An 18,073-nucleotide genomic window follows, 5' to 3' on the forward strand; every position below is an offset into this window, starting at 1 on the left:
CTCCGCCCCTCGTGAAATTCCCGCGCACGTAAGTGGTGGGGGCGCGCGGCGGAGAAGCGCGTACCTTTTTGTCCGGGTGCTGTGCAGTGTTACCCTAGAGGGCAGCCAAATACCGCACCCGTAACTCCAACCAAGCTTGCCTTAGAGCGTGCAAAAACAGCCGAAAGGAGAACGGCGCGAAGAAGCTGAAAATTTCGACTAAACTACAGATAAGTTAGCTCCTACGAAACGCATTAAAAAATTTTCGCCGGAGGCTATCTGTGAGGCGGCGCCCTTTAACACCCAAGGAATACCCCACCTTTATTGAGACTCTTTCAGAGCCCCTTTAAATCAAGCTCCAGCAGCATTACATGTTGCGATTCGCTACTAGTGCAAATATGTAGTTGTGCTGCCATGCAGATAGGCTTCGTGTCAGTTCTGTGTGCGAGGGCGGGAAGGCGGGTTAGTTGGCCGTCCATCATAAAGCAGCGCAATACAGACAAGGACAAGGAAGGGCACAATGCTCACGCGTGCTGACTTCGGTTGGTTGGTTTATGGGGGTTTAACGTCCCAAAGCGACTCAGGCTATGAGAGACGCCGTAGTGAAGGGCTCCGAAAATTTCGACCACCTGGGGTTCTTTAACGTGCACTGAGATCGCACAGCATGCGGGCCTCTAGAATTTCGCCTCCATCGAAATTCGACCGCCGCGGCCGGGATCGAACCCGCGTCTTTCGGGCCGGCAGCCGAGCGCCGTAACCACTCAGCCACCGCGGCGGCGTGCTGACTTCAAGACTGCCGAGAGCTGGCGCAGGATCAAGATTAAGCGCGCCCTGGCAGTGGGCACCTCCGCATCCGTTGCAGCAGCTGGATTTGCGTTCTTACATAGGCGCACCGTAAAGTCTTCTGCACGCGTGACGACCACCTTGTGCGCGAAACTGTGGAAGCCGCACAAATTGCCCAAATGGACGTTCAATGTGCCAGCTCTCCGTCAACCACCTGAAGTGAAAAAAAAAAAATGGCCAGAGTCGACGGCTTATCAATTTTTTTTTGTTTGTTTCATTATGGTCGAATTTCGATGGAGTTGAAATTCTAGAGGCCCGTGCACTGTGCGATGTCAGCCGAAATTTTCGGAGACCTTCACTACGGTGCCTCTCATTGCCTGAGTCGCCTTGGGACGTTAATCCCCTAATAAAATATGTAAAAAGGTTTCACTTAAGTCGGATTAAGAACGCACATGCGAAAGCCTTTCCCTCTCCTCTCTCCATTTTCTTTGTTTTTTTCTCTCCCCACTTTTTCATATTTTACTTTTTCTATCGCAGTCATCTTAATTACTACCATCATCGATATCACCAACCATCGCTATCATCATCACTATCTATTTCGAGCACTAAAACTATGGAAGCTATCATTATCACTGCCACAATCCATCTCTAGCACTGTCACTATTTTTACTATCTATTTACTATCAACACTATAATCATTACATATATGTCGCGTATCAACTGTTGCAGGATCAACTTCTACATCTTAACATAAGTTCGCGCGGATAACTGTCTACAACTTCCGTCCATGCCACTCCAGAGCCAAGAAGAGCTTTCGCCTTAAAACTGAGATGAAAGACAGCGCTTGTGTTGTGCCTTTCCTTGTTTATTTTTTCGATGCAGGCGGACTGCAAGAACCCCCTTCAAAATAAAAACGAAACCTCAGGCGATCAAAAGCTAAACCGCAGTGGTCGATAACGGCGTCCATTCGGGAGACAGGGTCCAGAGGTCCGCGGTAATTCAGCATGTCCAGTAAGTTGAGTGCGCACGGGGAACAAAAAAAGAAAAAAACATTAGGGCTGCAAAAGGGAACCCCAAGCAAACCTTCCAACGCGGCGACCTTCGATTACAAAGCAGCACAAGCAAAGTTACAAAATAAAAAGAATCAGTGACGGAACACGACTATTGGCAAGGTCGCGTTGGAGCGACTGATCCCAATTACGTTCACGCGATTTCCCCTTCTTACGCATTAGTCCGCACTTTTTATCCTTTGCTGAAACGTAGCTTTTTGGCGAGTATACAATGTCCCCGGGGCGTGTACGGCAGGAAGGAACGGCATTCGAGTTACTTCGAAGACACGGACAACTCTGTGTGCCCAGCGGCGGGAATGCCACCACACGCGTACTGCGTTGTGGGCCTACTCAACAGATCGAGAAACCCAGCAGAGCAGTTGGGGGGGGGGGGGGGGGGGGGGGGGGATGAGAGATCCGTGTGATATTCACAGTCTGGGTAAAAAGCGGCCTGTTTACTGATCACTCAGTAAAACAGCAAAAAAAAAAACAGGAGGGGAAAAATGGAAGTAAAAAACGACAAGGAAATGCAGAAGGGAGCCGAGCTTTGCTGGCGGAAATAATCTGGCGCAACAAGCTGGTGCTGGCTGAGGATAATTAAAAACATGGTTGCACAAAGGTTGCGGACTCAAAGCAATGCGAAGCCACAAGCTGAAAGTATATACGAGAAGAAAAAAATGCGTGCAGTAAGCAACCTTCACAGGGAGGCTGTGCTCTGCACAACACAGGGGAAATCTTATCGCCAGTGAAGGCAATGTGAAAGTGGCCTCAGATGTGCGAAGAGATACGCGCAGTGCACCCCATTATCTCCTGCGATCAGGAGAGCTCTCGTTCGCAGAAACACTCCACGGCTCTTTCCCGGCCGGCACTCACTGCGCTGGTTTCTCAGCCCAGACCTACAACAGCAGCAATCTGGCAGCCAGGGTATTATCTTATCCTGGCGCTCGGCCCGGCGCCGTCTGCGACGATCAAGTCCAGACAGCTGACAAGGGTAGCTTGTTTCGCTCCGCACGAGCATTTTTTTTTTCCTTACGCAACGAGCACTGGTAGATGTAGACTTGCACAGTTGCTGAAAGGTTTTGTTGAGGGCACGGGCAAAGTAATCTACCTTCCAGCCTGAAACTTTTATCGCATGTCGCGGTTGTTGACAGCAAGCGTTCGACAATTATATTTTTTTTTTCGGTGTGGGGGCAAGTGCAAACACGTGCCATAGCTCGCGTCAGCGCATATGCTTCTATCAGTCACGCCGGACAGCGTTGAGCCCCGGACAGTGATTTCAACGGGACGCATAACCCCAGTTCGTTTACCGCCGATCAACGACCGCAGCTTAAACACTCGTTTCAGTGGGATCGTTTCTCCCAGCCTATGTCTCCTGCACCATCGGCTGCCTACGCGGCCACTTGCACAGATAAGGCCCAAGTTCGGACCACACAAACACATTGTTTATACCGCCTCTTTGGGCTTCAGCTCTTGTTTACCATGCATAACCAGAGAGAACAATGGCGTCGGAGGTTATTTTCCCGAACGATTCGACAACAGAATTGCGACCGGCGCTGCGGGCCAAGGTACTTCTAAGCCTGCAGTATGGACTAATGGTCTCGCCTGAGGGATGAACTTAGGAACTTGCACTTTTTATAAACGCTTCGACGCAATAACGGTAAAACGGCACATGACGCTGATGCGGACCTGGGGGACGGTTTCTTAATAGTTTGGTGCAACTCAACAACGAGGCGGCAGATTCCCATCAAAGGATGCCCTCCAGCCAATGGCGTCGACCGATTCTGGTGACGTCGTGGTTAATCCCCTTGGATCTGCTAGCGTGACATCGCAGAGGGTGACAGAATGGCGTCTACCGATTTTCATGACGCCCTTTCATCTGCCACCCTCTGCGAGGCGACGCTACCATGCAGGTCCGAGGCGATTAACCACGAAGTCATGAAAACCGGTTGACGCCACTGGCTGCCGCTTCGTTACTCGGTTGCATCCAGCTATAGTACAACCCTGACCTGCGAGAGAGCAGCTCTCTTGTCCTGGCGGTGCAAGAGGTGAACACTGCACATTAAAAGTCGCAACTTCGCATCTTAGTTGCTTCGGGCACGATACCAAGCCGACTTTCATGGGCGTTTTGAACCCGTCTGTGCCCAGGGCGACTGCTATCGCCATGTTCCTTTTGTGGACGAGCACGGGCGGATTCAGTGAGAAAGCGGGAGAGGGGGGGGGGGGGGGGGGGTGACTCTGCTGCATTAACCAGGGCAATATTAACTTGGTAAGCAAACAGTCCTAGTGAGAAGCGTCCCCATTAAGAATGGCTCCAGCTGAATGTCAAAGCATACTAGTGAGCGCTCATGTGGAACTACGATGCCAATGACCGACTCCACTGGAAAAACCCGACTTTCCCCAATGGACTGATCACAGGAGTCCCTTTCGGTGTAGACGTCACGATGTATATTGATGTCACAAGAATAGAGTGGCAGGAAAATTTTTAAATCAAGTTTTCACAGCAATAAACGGGCGTTTTGCGGCCGTACAAGCATCACCTGACCCAGAAAGAGCTATAGCATTTTTTTTTTACCGACGGTAAAAATTGGAAAAAATTTGGATGTAGTTCTCCTCAGTGCCCCTTTAGCTCCTATTTCGTCTCCAATTGGAAATACTGCTCACGGTTGCTCCTGACGCAATCAACAACGTTTCCGTCAGTTCTCAAGTGGAAACAGCCGCTTCCCAATGGCCCTTCAAATTTTGCATTCAAATGGGAGCAATTTCCCACTTGGACAAGTAGATTTTTTGGTTGCGACTAGTGGATCCCAGATGATGCTGTTTGAATTCCGAGTTGAAAATTTTCGCTTTGTCAAACACTTTAAAATGATTTTTTTTTAAAAATCACACTACAGACAACGTGTTCAGAGCAGCTAAGCATAAAGTTCAAGAAAAAAAAAAACTCAGGTCGGTTACCGCTGTGTAACGCGTCACCATGCTGTAACTCGTGACGTCGCCGTGTTTGGACCAATGCGCGTGGCCTTTGCAGTGGCTTCGCGCGTGACGTCACCGTGCTGTCCAATCAGATGTCCGATGACGCAAAACCGGCAACCTAACCTTAGACAGTTGTGAACTGTGCAATCATTGTCAAAGGAACTGACGCCATCGCAGGCGATGAAGCAAACGAGCAGCGCCGAGCTTGCGTATACAAAAGTGCAATTAAAAGCCAGCCGAGCAGTCGGCTTGGCGTCGCCAAGCGATGATGGCATCGAGTGCCCGCCGAACCTCGGAAGGTTTGTCGTAATGGCCCGCGGAGCACGCCCAGGGAGGGGGCGACGGCTTTCTCCCGCTATCGTTCGCTGCCGTCACGCGAGACAGCGCTTATCAGTGCAGCCTGTAGGAGCGTTAGCACCCCCTCCCCCCTGTCCTGGGGCACACTGCAGCGTCCGAGATGACACGGGGAAGGGCTCGAGAGCGCCTCACCAGACGATTTTTATCGACTCCAGACTGCTAGGGGGAGCGATAACAGCTCCGCTCGAGTGTTATCCACCCAAGAAAACAGCGAGGAGCTCGTGCGCCGAGAGCACCACACTCGCTAGCGTGTCAAGGGAATTGTGCGCGTTACGATATCGTTGCAACTGTGCTCGCCGCACACCAATTACGCAAAGGCGCCGAGAAAAAAAAAAGTGTGAAATTTAAAAGGGACGTCACTAAAATCCCCAGCAAAAAAAAAAAAGTGCGAGAACGACGGCGACAAGATAAGCAATAGTGCACCGAATTCAGCCATTGATTTCTGGTTCACATGGAGAACTGCGCGACTCCGCAGAGCCTCAGCCAGGGAGAATGGGCTGGAAGGCGCGCACTGCAATCACTTTGTCGGAACGCAGCCCCAGAAAACGAGGCGGTGGGAATACGAGAATACGCGAGCTTGTTCTCAAGCCATCGGTGTACGAGGTATACTTTCTCCGGGGCGTCGACTGTCGTGACTGAAACTGAGTGCCGTTCCCTGCTGGCCAAAGCTGGTATTCCGGTTGGTGCCGAGGTGTGTGGACCTGGAAGTATTTACTGTATGATAAATTGCCGAGAGGACGTTGACTAGCTGAGCACAAGCGCTACGAAAGCGGCGGGGAGGCTGCGCGTGCGCAGAAGTAAACAGGCATATGTCGCCGGTATGCTAAAAACGTCTATAAATACGGAGCAGCTCCATTCGGCTACAGTAAACTAGAACTTCAGCCAGCTCCTTTCACGCGTTACCTAACGAAAATTACACGACGTACCGCAGCGGCAAATGCCCCTCAAAGAAGGCCCTCCGGCCATGTCGGCCGATTGTTGACGTCGCGGTGCCTGCTAGCATGACATCGCACGGAGCTGCAGGTGCAAGGGTATTAACCGCGACACAATGACAATCGGCATTGGTTGGAAGGCCTCCTTTGAAGGGCTGATGCACTCTCACATAACCGGGTAAAAGAAAAAAGAAATGTGTGCGTAAGGCGTAAGAACAGTTCAGTTACAACACGGAAGCTAGCTCCATGTTATTCCGCCCGCAAGTATGTGTTCGCTGTTTATACATACCTGAGTTAAGATAACAAAACTGTACGAGTGGAGCAGCGGCTACATACCGTCGAAACAAGCTTCAAATTGACACCATACCGCAACGCCGGTAGAATTTAGAGCCAACGAAATGATTTCATACTGGCTTGGAGCTGCACCGGAAAGGCTTAAGTCATCCGCGGATCATTCAAATTATGAAACTGGAGAAATCGTAGGCCTGCTCCACTGTGTGCCAAAATACCTATGGTTTCGTATTTTGACCCACTTAAAATCGCGACAGTCCGAAGAGAATATACGACCTTTACGGTAGAAAACCACATATCCACAGTGTGTGTGCGCGCGCGCGTGTGCGTGTGCGCGTGCGCGAAGGAAGCCAATGAAACCAAGGAAATCATAGGGGGGTATGTTTTTTTTTAATCCGGGGTGTTGATAAATGGGAAATTGGTTTGGTTTGGTTTATGGGAATTTAACGTCCCAAAGCGACTCAGGCTGTGAGAGACGCTGTAGTGAAGGGCTCTGGGAATTTCGACCACCTGGGGTTCTTTAACGTGCGCTGACATCGCACAGTACACGGGCCTCTAGAATTTCGCCTCCATCGAAATTCGACCGCCGCGGCCGGGATCGAACCCGCGACTTTCGGGCCAGCAGCCGAGCGCCATAACCACTCAGCCACCGCGGCGGCTGTAATGGAAAATTAATTGCGCAATCACTGGCTGAAAGAGAAGTGATCAGAATGCACACAAATTATATATAATCAAAACCCGGCGAAAAAGGGCCCCTTTCTGCAGCTGCCAATGAGTTGGGCATACCCACGTTTCATCTCGTCCCTGTTAACGAAGATTCCGGATTATAACTTCGATCGCAGATCATGCAACTGAGTGCAGCGGTGCATACGGCTTCGTTCCTTAGATTGTAAAAAAATAAAGCAGCCACTCTCCAGCAGTACGCAATCGTGACAGCAAGGGCATAAGAGTTGGGTGTAAGGGGAGTTCCGGGGCTAGAACACTCCCGTGGTACTTCTCACCGTCGATGGCGATCGTTGATTCTTCGGTAACTTATTCTCTCAAAACTGGTTCCCGACGCCTACGTTCCGTCTGTTTTTACAGAAGCTCAGAAGCACACTCGATTAGGTGCACGCACCTCCTCTTTCCTCTTCAGAGCACAGCAAGAAGCAGCAGCCTTCCACTCTGCCCCAAAGAGGATGCGCCTCTGCGCGGCACAGAACAACAGCATGGCGCACACACGTCTATATGCTTACCGGCATTGTTGAGCAGGGTGAAGATGCTTGCGGCGGTGGCGTTTGAAATGGCCGCCTTGCCCTGGAGGTCGTGCGCGCGAGCGCCGTCACCGGCCGTGATGCGGTCCTTGGACACGAGGACCACGTTGCCCGGTTGATCGGGCAGCTCGTACACGATCTTGGTCTTGCCTTCGATCACCTTGTTGCCCAGTCGGAGACCGCCTGCGGCAGCGCATAGTGATATACTCGGTGGGGTACATGTTTCAAGGCTGCGTGGACTTGGGGCCTGCATTGCTGACGCCGCTTTGAGACGACGCAGAGAGAATCCGCTATACGACCGGTTCCGCGACAGGTCAAGGCATGGTCGTACCTGCTTGCGTGAGAGAGACACCCGAGTACCGTGGACGCGACGTTGCCACCAGATTACAAATTTACATCAGGATTTGGGGTCCCACAGGCGCACGCATTCGATAACGTTCCATCTACAAGCCTGAAGGCGTAAGCAGGTATACCTACACTGTTTATGTGACATTACACTCAGTACCAAAACATTTCTGTGAAAGCTCAGTTGCTCCAATAGAAAGTTGTTAGACATCACTCGATCATGAGTTGTCCTGGCACGGTAGTCACGGCGCACGCATTCATGGGCAGATTTCAGCCGTGAAGATCATAACAGAGCAACGTAGCGGTCATATAAAGTCCCTAGAATCCGTCCCCGCACGGAGACCAAGGTGACCACCGCGACCTCAACGTTCACCATCAGCGGAGTTTATTTGCAGCGAGCGACCGATAAACCATGGGCACGACGGGGTGAACTTTCTCTCTCACTCCTGTCCCCTTCCTCTTGCATACGGTAGCCAGCCGGGCACCATTTGTCATTCTCCGACTGCGCTGCATGCAAACTGCAGCGATGTTTCCATGCCGTAAACCGAAAATTCCCTCCATTAGACCCAGGAAGTCCCAATTTCAGCATCGTGAAAACTCCGACAGTTCTAGAAAAGAGACTATGTTCTGACTTAAGTTCTCTGAAATTCCGTAAAAATTCCCTTTTTCACACAATTTTACTCCTCAAATACTCTGCCAAAAGAGAAAATTCCCCAAACGAAACGTTACTGGCAAGCTGTGCTTCACACAGTTTTCAAGCAATGCGTCGAACTTAAACGCGAAGCGCTTACGTAATGATTGCGGTAAAGTTGGCATCATAACACTCATGTCACGTACCGTGCCGCCCGGACCTCGACCAAGATTACACCAGGGTTGCGCGTGTGATCGCACGATTCGTGTCACTTCGGAATAGAATTTATTGCGATTCTACTGGCTTCTCTCGCCCAAGAACTGCGCGCCAAGGCAGTTTGTTTGCTATTGGGCAATAATTGCGGCTACTTGACGCGATCACATTGTATTACTGGGTTCCCTCTTCAACTCTGTTTCTGGCGGCAAAAAGAAAAACATCAACCATTAACGAAAGCAGTCTGCTTAATCGGTCACTGATAGGCTGTTGAATTTTGAAAAGCAGGGGACCGCAATCTATATCTTTCGACCTACCATTTAGACAATTCCACTCGTTTTATTACTTTTCCACATTCGTCTGCTACGACGACGTTGGAGTTGCGAACACTAGCTTGAGACGTGGGTATGAACAATACGAGTTTTTACAGTATAGGAACAAGAAGGTCCTGCAACTGCTGCCAAATTCTAACGAATGGAATAACTCGTCCCCACAATTTGTACGCCTATTCGGCGAAATCAGCGGCAGGACAACTTAGTATAAATTGCGCACTGCGCCAACCCTTCACAAGACGGACTAGCTGTTCGCCGGGGAAAACGAATGGCACGAGTGGCAATTACAACAAAGCACCTACGCAAACGGGATGCTCTACAAGAAACGCACTAAGTTACGTCCACAAGAAAACAAAAACAAAACACCTTTTCTCCCGCGTCGGATTTTACGCATAGATTTTTAACGCAGCCTCCACGATGAAAACAAGAACAGGAAGACGAGAATTGGCCGGCGCCCCACGCGCAAGGACGACAATCCGGTTTGTGCAGCTGCGCGTTTCCCGTTCTTTTTAAATAAACCGCGCGTCGATTAGCAACCACACCCACCCAGAGGTGCAGGCGAAGACTCGTTGGCGAGCTGCAAAGGCACGAAACTTGCGAGCGCACCGCGTTGGACAGAGGTGGTAGCATGGGTGGCAGAAAAAGGTTATGGGGGTGTCGACCGCCGACGGCGCGCATCCCAAAACAAGCGCCGGAGGTTTCGCGTTTCAGCGGGCACCCGAGTGTGGTCCAAGCGAGGAATGGCGCCCGGCGCACCGAATACTCACTAGCCATGTTGTCGGCGACCTTGGAGCAGCTGCGAGCAAAAGTCGAGCAAGACGATGTCTGGCCTGGCTTAAACAAGAGCTGCCGATGCGCTGCCTTTACAGGGGAGCTGTAAATTGGCACCGGGAGTCGCGGGCGCGAAGCGAGTACGAGCAACACGTGTCTCCAGCAGCGCTCGCGAATACAACCCGCGGGGGAGGGCGGCAGGAGAGGAGTCGTCGGGTGGCCGCGCAACTGATAGGCGCCGAGGCGGCCGCGCTAACCTTGCCGGTGGGATCTTTATCGCGGAAGAATATCGCCGCGAAACGACTGGCGAGGGGTGCCTGGCCACTCGGCGAGGAGGGCGAAAATGGCACCACGTGCTCGGCGATTGCGCCGACGGCCGCGGAGAAGAGATTTCTCAGCCGAGGCAGCGCGCGGTTTCGGGCCCCGTCCGCTGCGGCAGCCGCCAAGTGCGACCAGGCGCCCACAGTGCGGGACACCACCAGCGCAGCAATGGCCCGAGAAGTCCAGTTCGACGAAGAGCATGAGCTGCGCGAGGCGTGTGGCGTGTTTGGCTGCATCGCTAGCGGGGAATGGCCGAGCAACTTGGACGTGAGCCACATAATCTGCCTAGGTCTTGTCGCCCTGCAGCACAGGTAAGTTGCCCCCCACGACTTGTGTGCCCAGTGAGATCTTGGACGGATCGCTTCGCTAACGCAACCAAGGCGCGAACTAAACCGCCGTAGTGTGGAAGCGTATACAGCTTTATCGCGGGCTGGCACTCGCAGAGCCGGTGACGCTATCCATCAGCCCACACTGGCAAGGGCCTAAGGCGATTGATAACAGAAGATAATGTGCAGCTGAGGCGGCCGAGGTGTGATGGCGACCAGCGCGATGCGCCTTCAGCTCTGTACTTGCAAGCGTAAAATAATACCTTGTAAGTGCTCGGCCAGACTTGGCATACGAAACCAAACTATCACTTTAAATTTACAAGACGGCCAGCTTGTGCGATTAGCGCGCACTGAAAACGAAACTAGCGATAAAGACTACCGCGCCATCTGTTGCGCCGCATGTTAAGCAGACAAATTCGAAAACTACTTTCGAAGTCGCTGTTGACAGTTCGAGAATTGCGCGGCTAGAACAACATGCTATAGCTCGGAGGGTGTACCTAGATACGATTTTTACCTTGTGCAAATTGCTGATATCTAATATAGAAAGTAGTAAAAACACTGCAGTGAAAGGGCCATAGTAATGACACCCTGCAGATGTAAATCAAAGAAGCAAACTACTGAAAATAGAAAAGCATGCAACTTCGAGAATCGTTGATATGTTGTTGAAGATAGCTGTGAGAATATTATGTCATTCCGTGCAGGTCCAGAAATCACGAAAGCTCTTGTTGACCTTGACACACAAATTAGCTGCTGCCTTACAATTGAAAGTTCTAAGATATTTTTTTGCTATCTACAGGGGACAGGAAAGTGCAGGAATTGTAACCAGTCAAGGTGAAAACCTCAAGAAGTTTGCTGTCCACAGGGGCATGGGCCTTGTGAGCAATGTTTTCAATGAGGACTCCATGACGAAGCTGAAGGGAAATCTTGGTGTGGGCCACACACGCTATTCTACTACTGGCGGCTCAGAGCACGAGCTTGCTCAGCCATTTGTTGTACATACAAACCATGGCCTGCTTGCCATTGCTCACAATGGAGAGCTGGTCAATGCTCTTGCCCTTCGCAGAAAGGTGAGAATTGATAAACAAGTTGCATCCTGCATGTTTGACGTTCTTTTGCCATGCATTACTGCCAATAATGAAACTCACTTTCAGATTCTGAACAACGGTGTAGGACTGACAACAGGATCCGATTCTGAGCTCATTATGCAAATACTGAGCCAGCCTCCACCAACAGGGGAGGAAGAAGATGGTCCAAATTGGCCAGCACGCATTAGACATCTCATGTCCCTGACACCCACAGCATATTCACTCATCATGATGTACGACGACACCATCTATGCAGTTCGAGACCCCTTCGGGAACAGACCACTCAGCATAGGTGTCCTTGTTCCACCCAGTGGAATCAAAAGTAACTTTTGCTCATTTTTACGCATGGGATGCTAGTGTTCATGTCATAAGGATTCATCTGGCCTTAATGCATGCAAGATATCTAACCCTAGTGCTAGCATAATGTGAGTGTTGGTTCTGGTTGATTAAATGGTGCCAAATAACTGGAATTGTTTTTTTTTTTACTCAGCACTGCTCTTCCTAGAGACTGTGTTGAAATAACAGTGATTTTTTGTTTTTCTTCTGTAAAGCTCGTTGTGGGGTTGCCTTTATTTTTCAGATCAAAGCAATCCACAGTTTGAGTATGAAGGTTGGGTTGTGTCCTCAGAGTCCTGCGCATTCAAGTCCGTCAGTGGAGTGCTGTACCGTGAAGTGCTCCCCGGTGAAATTGTGGAAATTACAAAACATGGGCCCAAGTCCATCTGTGTAGTCCCCAGGCCTTACACTGCACCTCCAGCATTCTGCATTTTTGAATATGTGTATTTCGCAAGGCCAGACAGCATTTTTGAAGGTAAGCATCAGTGACAACTTGGCAACAAAACACAAAAGCTACCAGGCCTAAGTGTCGGTGACAAAGGCAGGGATGTGGGGCTTTGCATCAATGCTGTTACTGAACTATTCTTGCGGTTTAAGGCATCAATGAGGAAATCTGTTCATCTCAAGTTTGCTAAAATATATAAACAGTATTTTTTCCAACAGACACCACCTGCCTGGGAACTTTTGCAACGAATTGCATTGCTCATGAAAATGTTAGTCAGCAACTCTTGCCTAGCTGTTAAAAATTTATATCTCTTTTTGTTTGAAGGTCAAATGGTTTACTCCGTAAGAAGGGAATGTGGCAAGCAGCTTGCCCGAGAAGCTCCAGTTGAAGCTGACATTGTCAGCACTGTGCCAGAGTCTGCAACCCCTGCTGCCCTTGGGTTTTCAGAGATGGTAAAGGCCAACATGCGATATTTTCAGTTGGTTCTATTATTCTTTTCCACACATATGCTGGTTCATTTCAAAGCATGCATTCTGCCAAGCTGTTTAGCTGTTTGGATTCTCATACACGTGGAAAAAAAGCAAAAACCTTTGTTGGCAGTCATCTAATGCCAGCAAGAGTATTTATCATTTCATGATAACCTAGTTTTTACTGCAAATTAACCTTTGAAACAATAGAGATATGTAAAAGGCTAGAGTGGAAAGTTAGAGCTACAAAAAAAAAAAGAATGAGGCTGCAATTTTCAAAAAAGTGACTTTACTCCAATTGTTTTTTTTCTTTTTTCACCGTTTGAAAGTATATGAAACTGCAGAGCAGCATGAGACAGTGGCCACAAGCAAGGCTAATGGCTACTTGGCTGTGCATACTTGGAACAAGCAAGAGACTTTATGTGCTGTTTTAGAATGGAGTAGACTTTCATAGTATCCTTGTTGCAAAAATTGTACTGTAGGGAATTTCTTCTGACAACGTACAACCTTCTTGAAACTTTTCACGAATATCAAGGAATTCAAAACTTTAATAATTGTAGGCAATTAAAACTATTTAATAATTTTGCAAAATGTCTGGCTGAATTTAGTATGCATAGACCATTAACTGTACTGGCATTACAGGAGAAATTAGACTGTAAGATGCCTAATTCTCAGGTTAATAAAATTAGCACCCTCTTACAATAATCTTGATGTTGAAAAATTGGGGCAAAATATCTGGCAGATATTTATATCAGTTAGTTTACAAAAGTCCATTTTATGCAGACGGCTTATTCTTGTTCAATCAACACCATTTAAAGAAAAAAACTTTCATCCAAACAGTTATGTAACTTTTAAAAAAAGTACAAGTGCGAAAGTTTTTGAGCAACACAAACAAAAATAGGATGCCTTATTGTCACTTAATCTCTTCAATCTTTATTTGTTTGGGAAGTGAAGGAGGGTACAGTGCCACTTAAACCTTAAAACATTAAAGCTGAGAAAAGTGATGCTGGTGTGTTACACAGTGATGACTAATTGCATTCATTGTGTACTGAAACACTTAGTTGCAGAACATCAAAGCAGTCCATGTAATGTCAAGGATTTAAAAGCAAATTATTAAACTACACAGGAGAATTTTTCAGTGAATTTAATTTTTTAATTTTTCATGTGCACCCTTAATGAGTAAGGAGTAAATATTAGTGCTCAGCTGGCAACAAACTGTCTTTTTGATTTTCGCTATGTGTACCAGTTTTTCGTGGGGATCCTTGGCTTTCATCACGAGAAACACCCTGTAAAGCACACATTGCATGGCTAGGTAGAGCGTATCTCTTTGTGCATGACTTCGTTTCTAGTATTGTTCATCCAGATTTCTAGGATGCCTTCACAGTAAGCTTGCACAACAGGTGTCTTTAGTGCAGTATTCTTGCATGTAAATTATTGCTAAACCCAAACATGTACTAATTCATGTGCTGTGTCACTTTATTTCCAGACAGGAATACCTTACGCTGAAGTCCTTTGCAAAAACCGCTACGTCGGCCGTACTTTCATCCAACCAAGCACTCGCCTAAGGCAACTCGGAGTTGCAAAAAAGTTCGGCCCATTGTCTGACAACTTCAATGGCAAGCGGATCATCCTTATTGATGACTCGATTGTGCGGGGCACCACAGTGGGAAGCATCATCAAGCTGCTCAAAGAAGCGGGAGCTAAAGAGGTTTGTATATGAAGGCTAGAAGCAGCTGCAGTTGGACTACTGATGAACTTTCTGATGAACCTACTAATTGCTGTAGCTATTATTACCTTTTTAATTGGCTCAAGTCATGAGAGACAGCCAAGCATGCATGTTTATGGCCATTCATGCATGGGCTTCAGGGGTCATTGCACTGCATGCACTCGAAAGGCCGTTGCTGACAATGCAACGCAATTGTGGCATTCCAAGTGCCTGCTTGAGTGCATCATTACTAGGGAAGAGAATGTGATGTTACTCATCTTCCTATCATAGGTGCACTGTTTTATGCTATAGTGTAATGCTCCCTTTCTACAGAAAATCCGGGTGTCAGCCATTGTGGTGGTTGTGAGCAAAAAAACAGGCTAAAAAGTTAAGAAAACTGGCGACTAGAATGTCGCACCATGGCTCAAATGTCATTAGGACATGTAAGCATATAAAGTAAATGAACTGCGCTGAAAAGAAAATTGGAGTAAATTAGTCGGGAATCGAATCTTTGACTCTTGGGTTGCAAGTCGGACATGCTACCATTAGGCCATGCAGGCATGTTTGTATGGCTTGGTTAAGGCACGGTTTTATATACCGGGTGTCCCAGCTAACTTGAGCCAAGGGTTAAAAAATAAATTGTTACAGGCAGGCGAGTGAAACCCATTGCATATCGGTGACAGCCACCTTGCGCACCATAGGCAATTTTTTGTTTTGTAAGTAATTAATAGTTTATTTAAGTTTAATTATCTAAATTAATAACTATTGACTTTAGACAGCAAATTGCATTTGAAGAGTTGTCGAGCACTTTCAGAAACCCCCATTCCATCATTTACGATAAGGAAATCCTCACGTGCATCTTTTTTTCCCAGCTCCAAAGAAAGCCCGCGAAATACAAAATAAGCCACATGACTAACGCCGCCAACTCGCACCGTCATGCGTGTCACTGGCTGACACAGACGAGAAACCACTGCCAACATATCGGCCTGCCGTTGCTCCGGGTCCGTGGAGTCAAGGCAAGAGCAATTTCGTTTGCTCAAACCACGCTTGGGAGCAGCACGATCGTGGCACGCAAGTGCGTTAGTCATGTGGGTTATTTTGTATTTCGCGGGCTTCCTTCGGAGCTGGGAGAAAAATATGCACGTGAGGATTTCCTTATTGTAAATAATGGAATGAGCGTTTCAGAAGGTGCTCGACAACTCTTCAAATGCAATTTGTTGTCTAAAGTCAATATTTATTAATTTAGATAATTAAACTTAATTAAACTATTATTTATTTGCAAAACAAAATTGCCTGCGGCGCGCAAGATGGCTGTCACCAATATGCAACTGGTTTCGCTCGCGTGCCTCTAATAATTGAATTTTTAACCTTGGCTCAAGTTAGCTGGGACACCGGTATATGTTGTGTGGTCTTTCATATAATGATTGAGAAAGAGGGAACAATGCCCGTGTCTGCGTGGGCAAGAGCAGCAGCTGACGGGTCCCATTAACGCTGTCACGTCATACTCTAGGCAGAGCCTAAGTGCCCAAAAATTTTTCAAAGCACCTTTACAATTCTGTGTCAGTAGTTAAGTTGGCATGGGTAGAGTGCATGCGATTCCAGTGCAATTTGAGTTCTTTCCACATTGAAAGGATAAAGTTTTGATTTGCTTGTACTAGTACTATAGTGCAGTATTTTAGCTAGCAGTAATACAAAATTTTAATTTTGAAATGTATAATTATTGGTCATTTTTAATATATGTGCAAATAAATCGACCACCACTGACCACTAGAGTAAATGCTGTCAATTAAAGGTTAGCAGCACAGAACCTTATTTACAAAGGCTGTTTCAGAAAAAAAGAGTGGCTTGAAAAAGTCTGACAGTAGTTATGTTACAGGATTCCTTGCTGATAATGTTTGACTCTTATTAGAGTGGCAGTCACCTGTAGGCACAGGTTAGGTGATGACAGTAAATTTTGGCAGGTTTTCACATATTAATAGTCTTATGAATTGAAAAATCTCAATCAACAAATTATAATTGGCATTCTATGCCTTCTTTCTTCCTTTTTATCTCTGCCTTTCTCTCTTTGGGCAGGTTTTATAATCATGGAAACCGGGCTGCAAAAAAAATTGACATTTCAACACTTCATGCATTACAAATATCTGATCCAAAGAACATTCACTTCCCTTAAGATATGTCTTTTAGTCCACTGCCATGGTGGTGGCTGCAGGTGCATAACAACCTGTTGAGTATAACCGCTGTTGAGCACTGTCTGATAAGATGAAAGAGTTACCATAGTGGCTCAGAGGCAGTTGGCTGCTAAGCATTAGTTTGCTTCAAGAATGCCGGCGTACCAAGATTTGGGAGTAAGGCAAAAATCACCAAGTGGTTGAAATTAATCAGCAGCTCTCCATTATAGTGTGTGCCACAGTGCAGTGTTGCTTTGGTACTCCAAAAGTGCTGCCTGTATGGCGTAGTCTATCTACCACAGCATTAGGTGTTCTTTACAGTTGAAACTGTTCGAAACAGTGACTTGATATCTTTGAAAGTTTGTTAGTATACTTGTACCAAGCCTGCACTAACAGTATGTCCTGCCAGGTATGTCAAAACGTTTTGCGCTTGCCTTTTCCTTTGCTCTGCCCAGGTGCACATCCGCATTGCATCACCCCCCTTGCGTCACCCATGCTACATGGGCATCAACATCCCAACGAGGGAGGAGCTCATTGCCAATACGCTCAATGCCAAGCAGCTAGCAGAGACCCTGGGGGCAGCAAGCCTAGTCTACCTGTCGGTCGAGGGCCTCACCACAGCGGTCCAGCGGGGCATCCCTCGTCCCAACGGGGGCAGCAGGGAGGTGGGCCATTGCACCGCATGCCTCACTGGCAACTATCCCGTCCAACTTGAATGGTAGCCAACCACTGCTGGCTACGCAGTTTTAGTAACAATAAACAGGTTTCGCTCTTTTGTGCTTCTCTGCACCTCTGGCTATGGCCAGGCAGGATTTAGTGCACAGTATAGACGTCGCAAGCCGCATGTTTCATGCACCGAGCAGCTGGCTGCGTCAACACCACGAGCACCTTGTGCACAGCAGCAAATTTTGAGCTCAACATTCGAGTCTTAAGACCAATTAGTTTTATTGTAATTGTGCATTATAAAAGATAAACCCTACAGTCTAGCTTTATTGTGCAATGCAAACTTGGGACTATGATAACCGAGCATTAAATTATAGCAGTCAGCAGCACAAGAAATGGCCAATGAAGAGTAGGCGATTGCACTGCTAGTGGAATGGCAGCAACATTTGCTGCTATGTGCGTATAGGGGAGGGGGTTTGGAAGTTTCAGAGTCTTCCTGCACATCCCCTCTTCAGTCATCGTTGCTTTGGCTCCAAGCCGAGACTGTTAAATATTGCCTACTAATGACTGCATCGTGCGAAGCACAGAGCTGCATAAAGTGGCAGTGAAGGCTGCGCTAGCAATGATTTGCTCGTTGATTCATAGTGTGAT

The 18,073-nt window shown here is 47.9% G+C and overlaps 2 protein-coding genes across 2 annotated transcripts in view; one reads left to right on the forward strand and one right to left on the reverse strand.

Annotated features, from left to right (window-relative positions):
• Paics (PAICS bifunctional enzyme) overlaps positions 1–10,035 on the reverse strand; it is a 26,505-nt gene extending 16,470 nt beyond the window's left edge. Inside the window, exons 1-2 of the mRNA XM_077662554.1 lie at positions 9,903–10,035; positions 7,597–7,797 (exon numbers count right to left, since the gene is read on the reverse strand). Coding sequence (XP_077518680.1) covers positions 7,597–7,797; positions 9,903–9,909 — 208 coding nt within the window. The 5' untranslated portion in view covers positions 9,910–10,035. The remainder of the gene's footprint in view (positions 1–7,596; positions 7,798–9,902) is intronic.
• LOC144128815 (amidophosphoribosyltransferase-like) lies at positions 9,988–17,534 on the forward strand. The gene is made up of 7 exons (XM_077662547.1): positions 9,988–10,538; positions 11,350–11,620; positions 11,705–11,960; positions 12,219–12,449; positions 12,744–12,871; positions 14,373–14,594; positions 17,215–17,534. The coding sequence occupies exons 1-7, from the start codon at positions 9,988–9,990 to the stop codon at positions 17,479–17,481; spliced, it is 1,926 nt and encodes a 641-aa protein (XP_077518673.1). The 3' UTR covers positions 17,482–17,534.
• The last annotated feature ends 539 nt before the right edge of the window (positions 17,535–18,073 follow it).

The sequence above is a fragment of the Amblyomma americanum genome, chromosome 4 (assembly GCF_052857255.1).
Source record: "Amblyomma americanum isolate KBUSLIRL-KWMA chromosome 4, ASM5285725v1, whole genome shotgun sequence".
Lineage (NCBI taxonomy): Eukaryota > Metazoa > Arthropoda > Arachnida > Ixodida > Ixodidae > Amblyomma > Amblyomma americanum.

Excerpts from the sequence above, each read along its gene's own strand:
- LOC144128815 (XM_077662547.1), top strand. The coding sequence starts at position 9,988 with ATGCGCTGCCTTTACAGGGGAGCTGTAAATTGGCACCGGGAGTCGCGG. Across the intron at positions 10,539-11,349 it reads CTTGTCGCCCTGCAGCACAG|GGGACAGGAAAGTGCAGGAA; the intron begins GTAAGTTGCCCC and ends TGCTATCTACAG. Across the intron at positions 12,872-14,372 it reads CCCTTGGGTTTTCAGAGATG|ACAGGAATACCTTACGCTGA; the intron begins GTAAAGGCCAAC and ends CTTTATTTCCAG.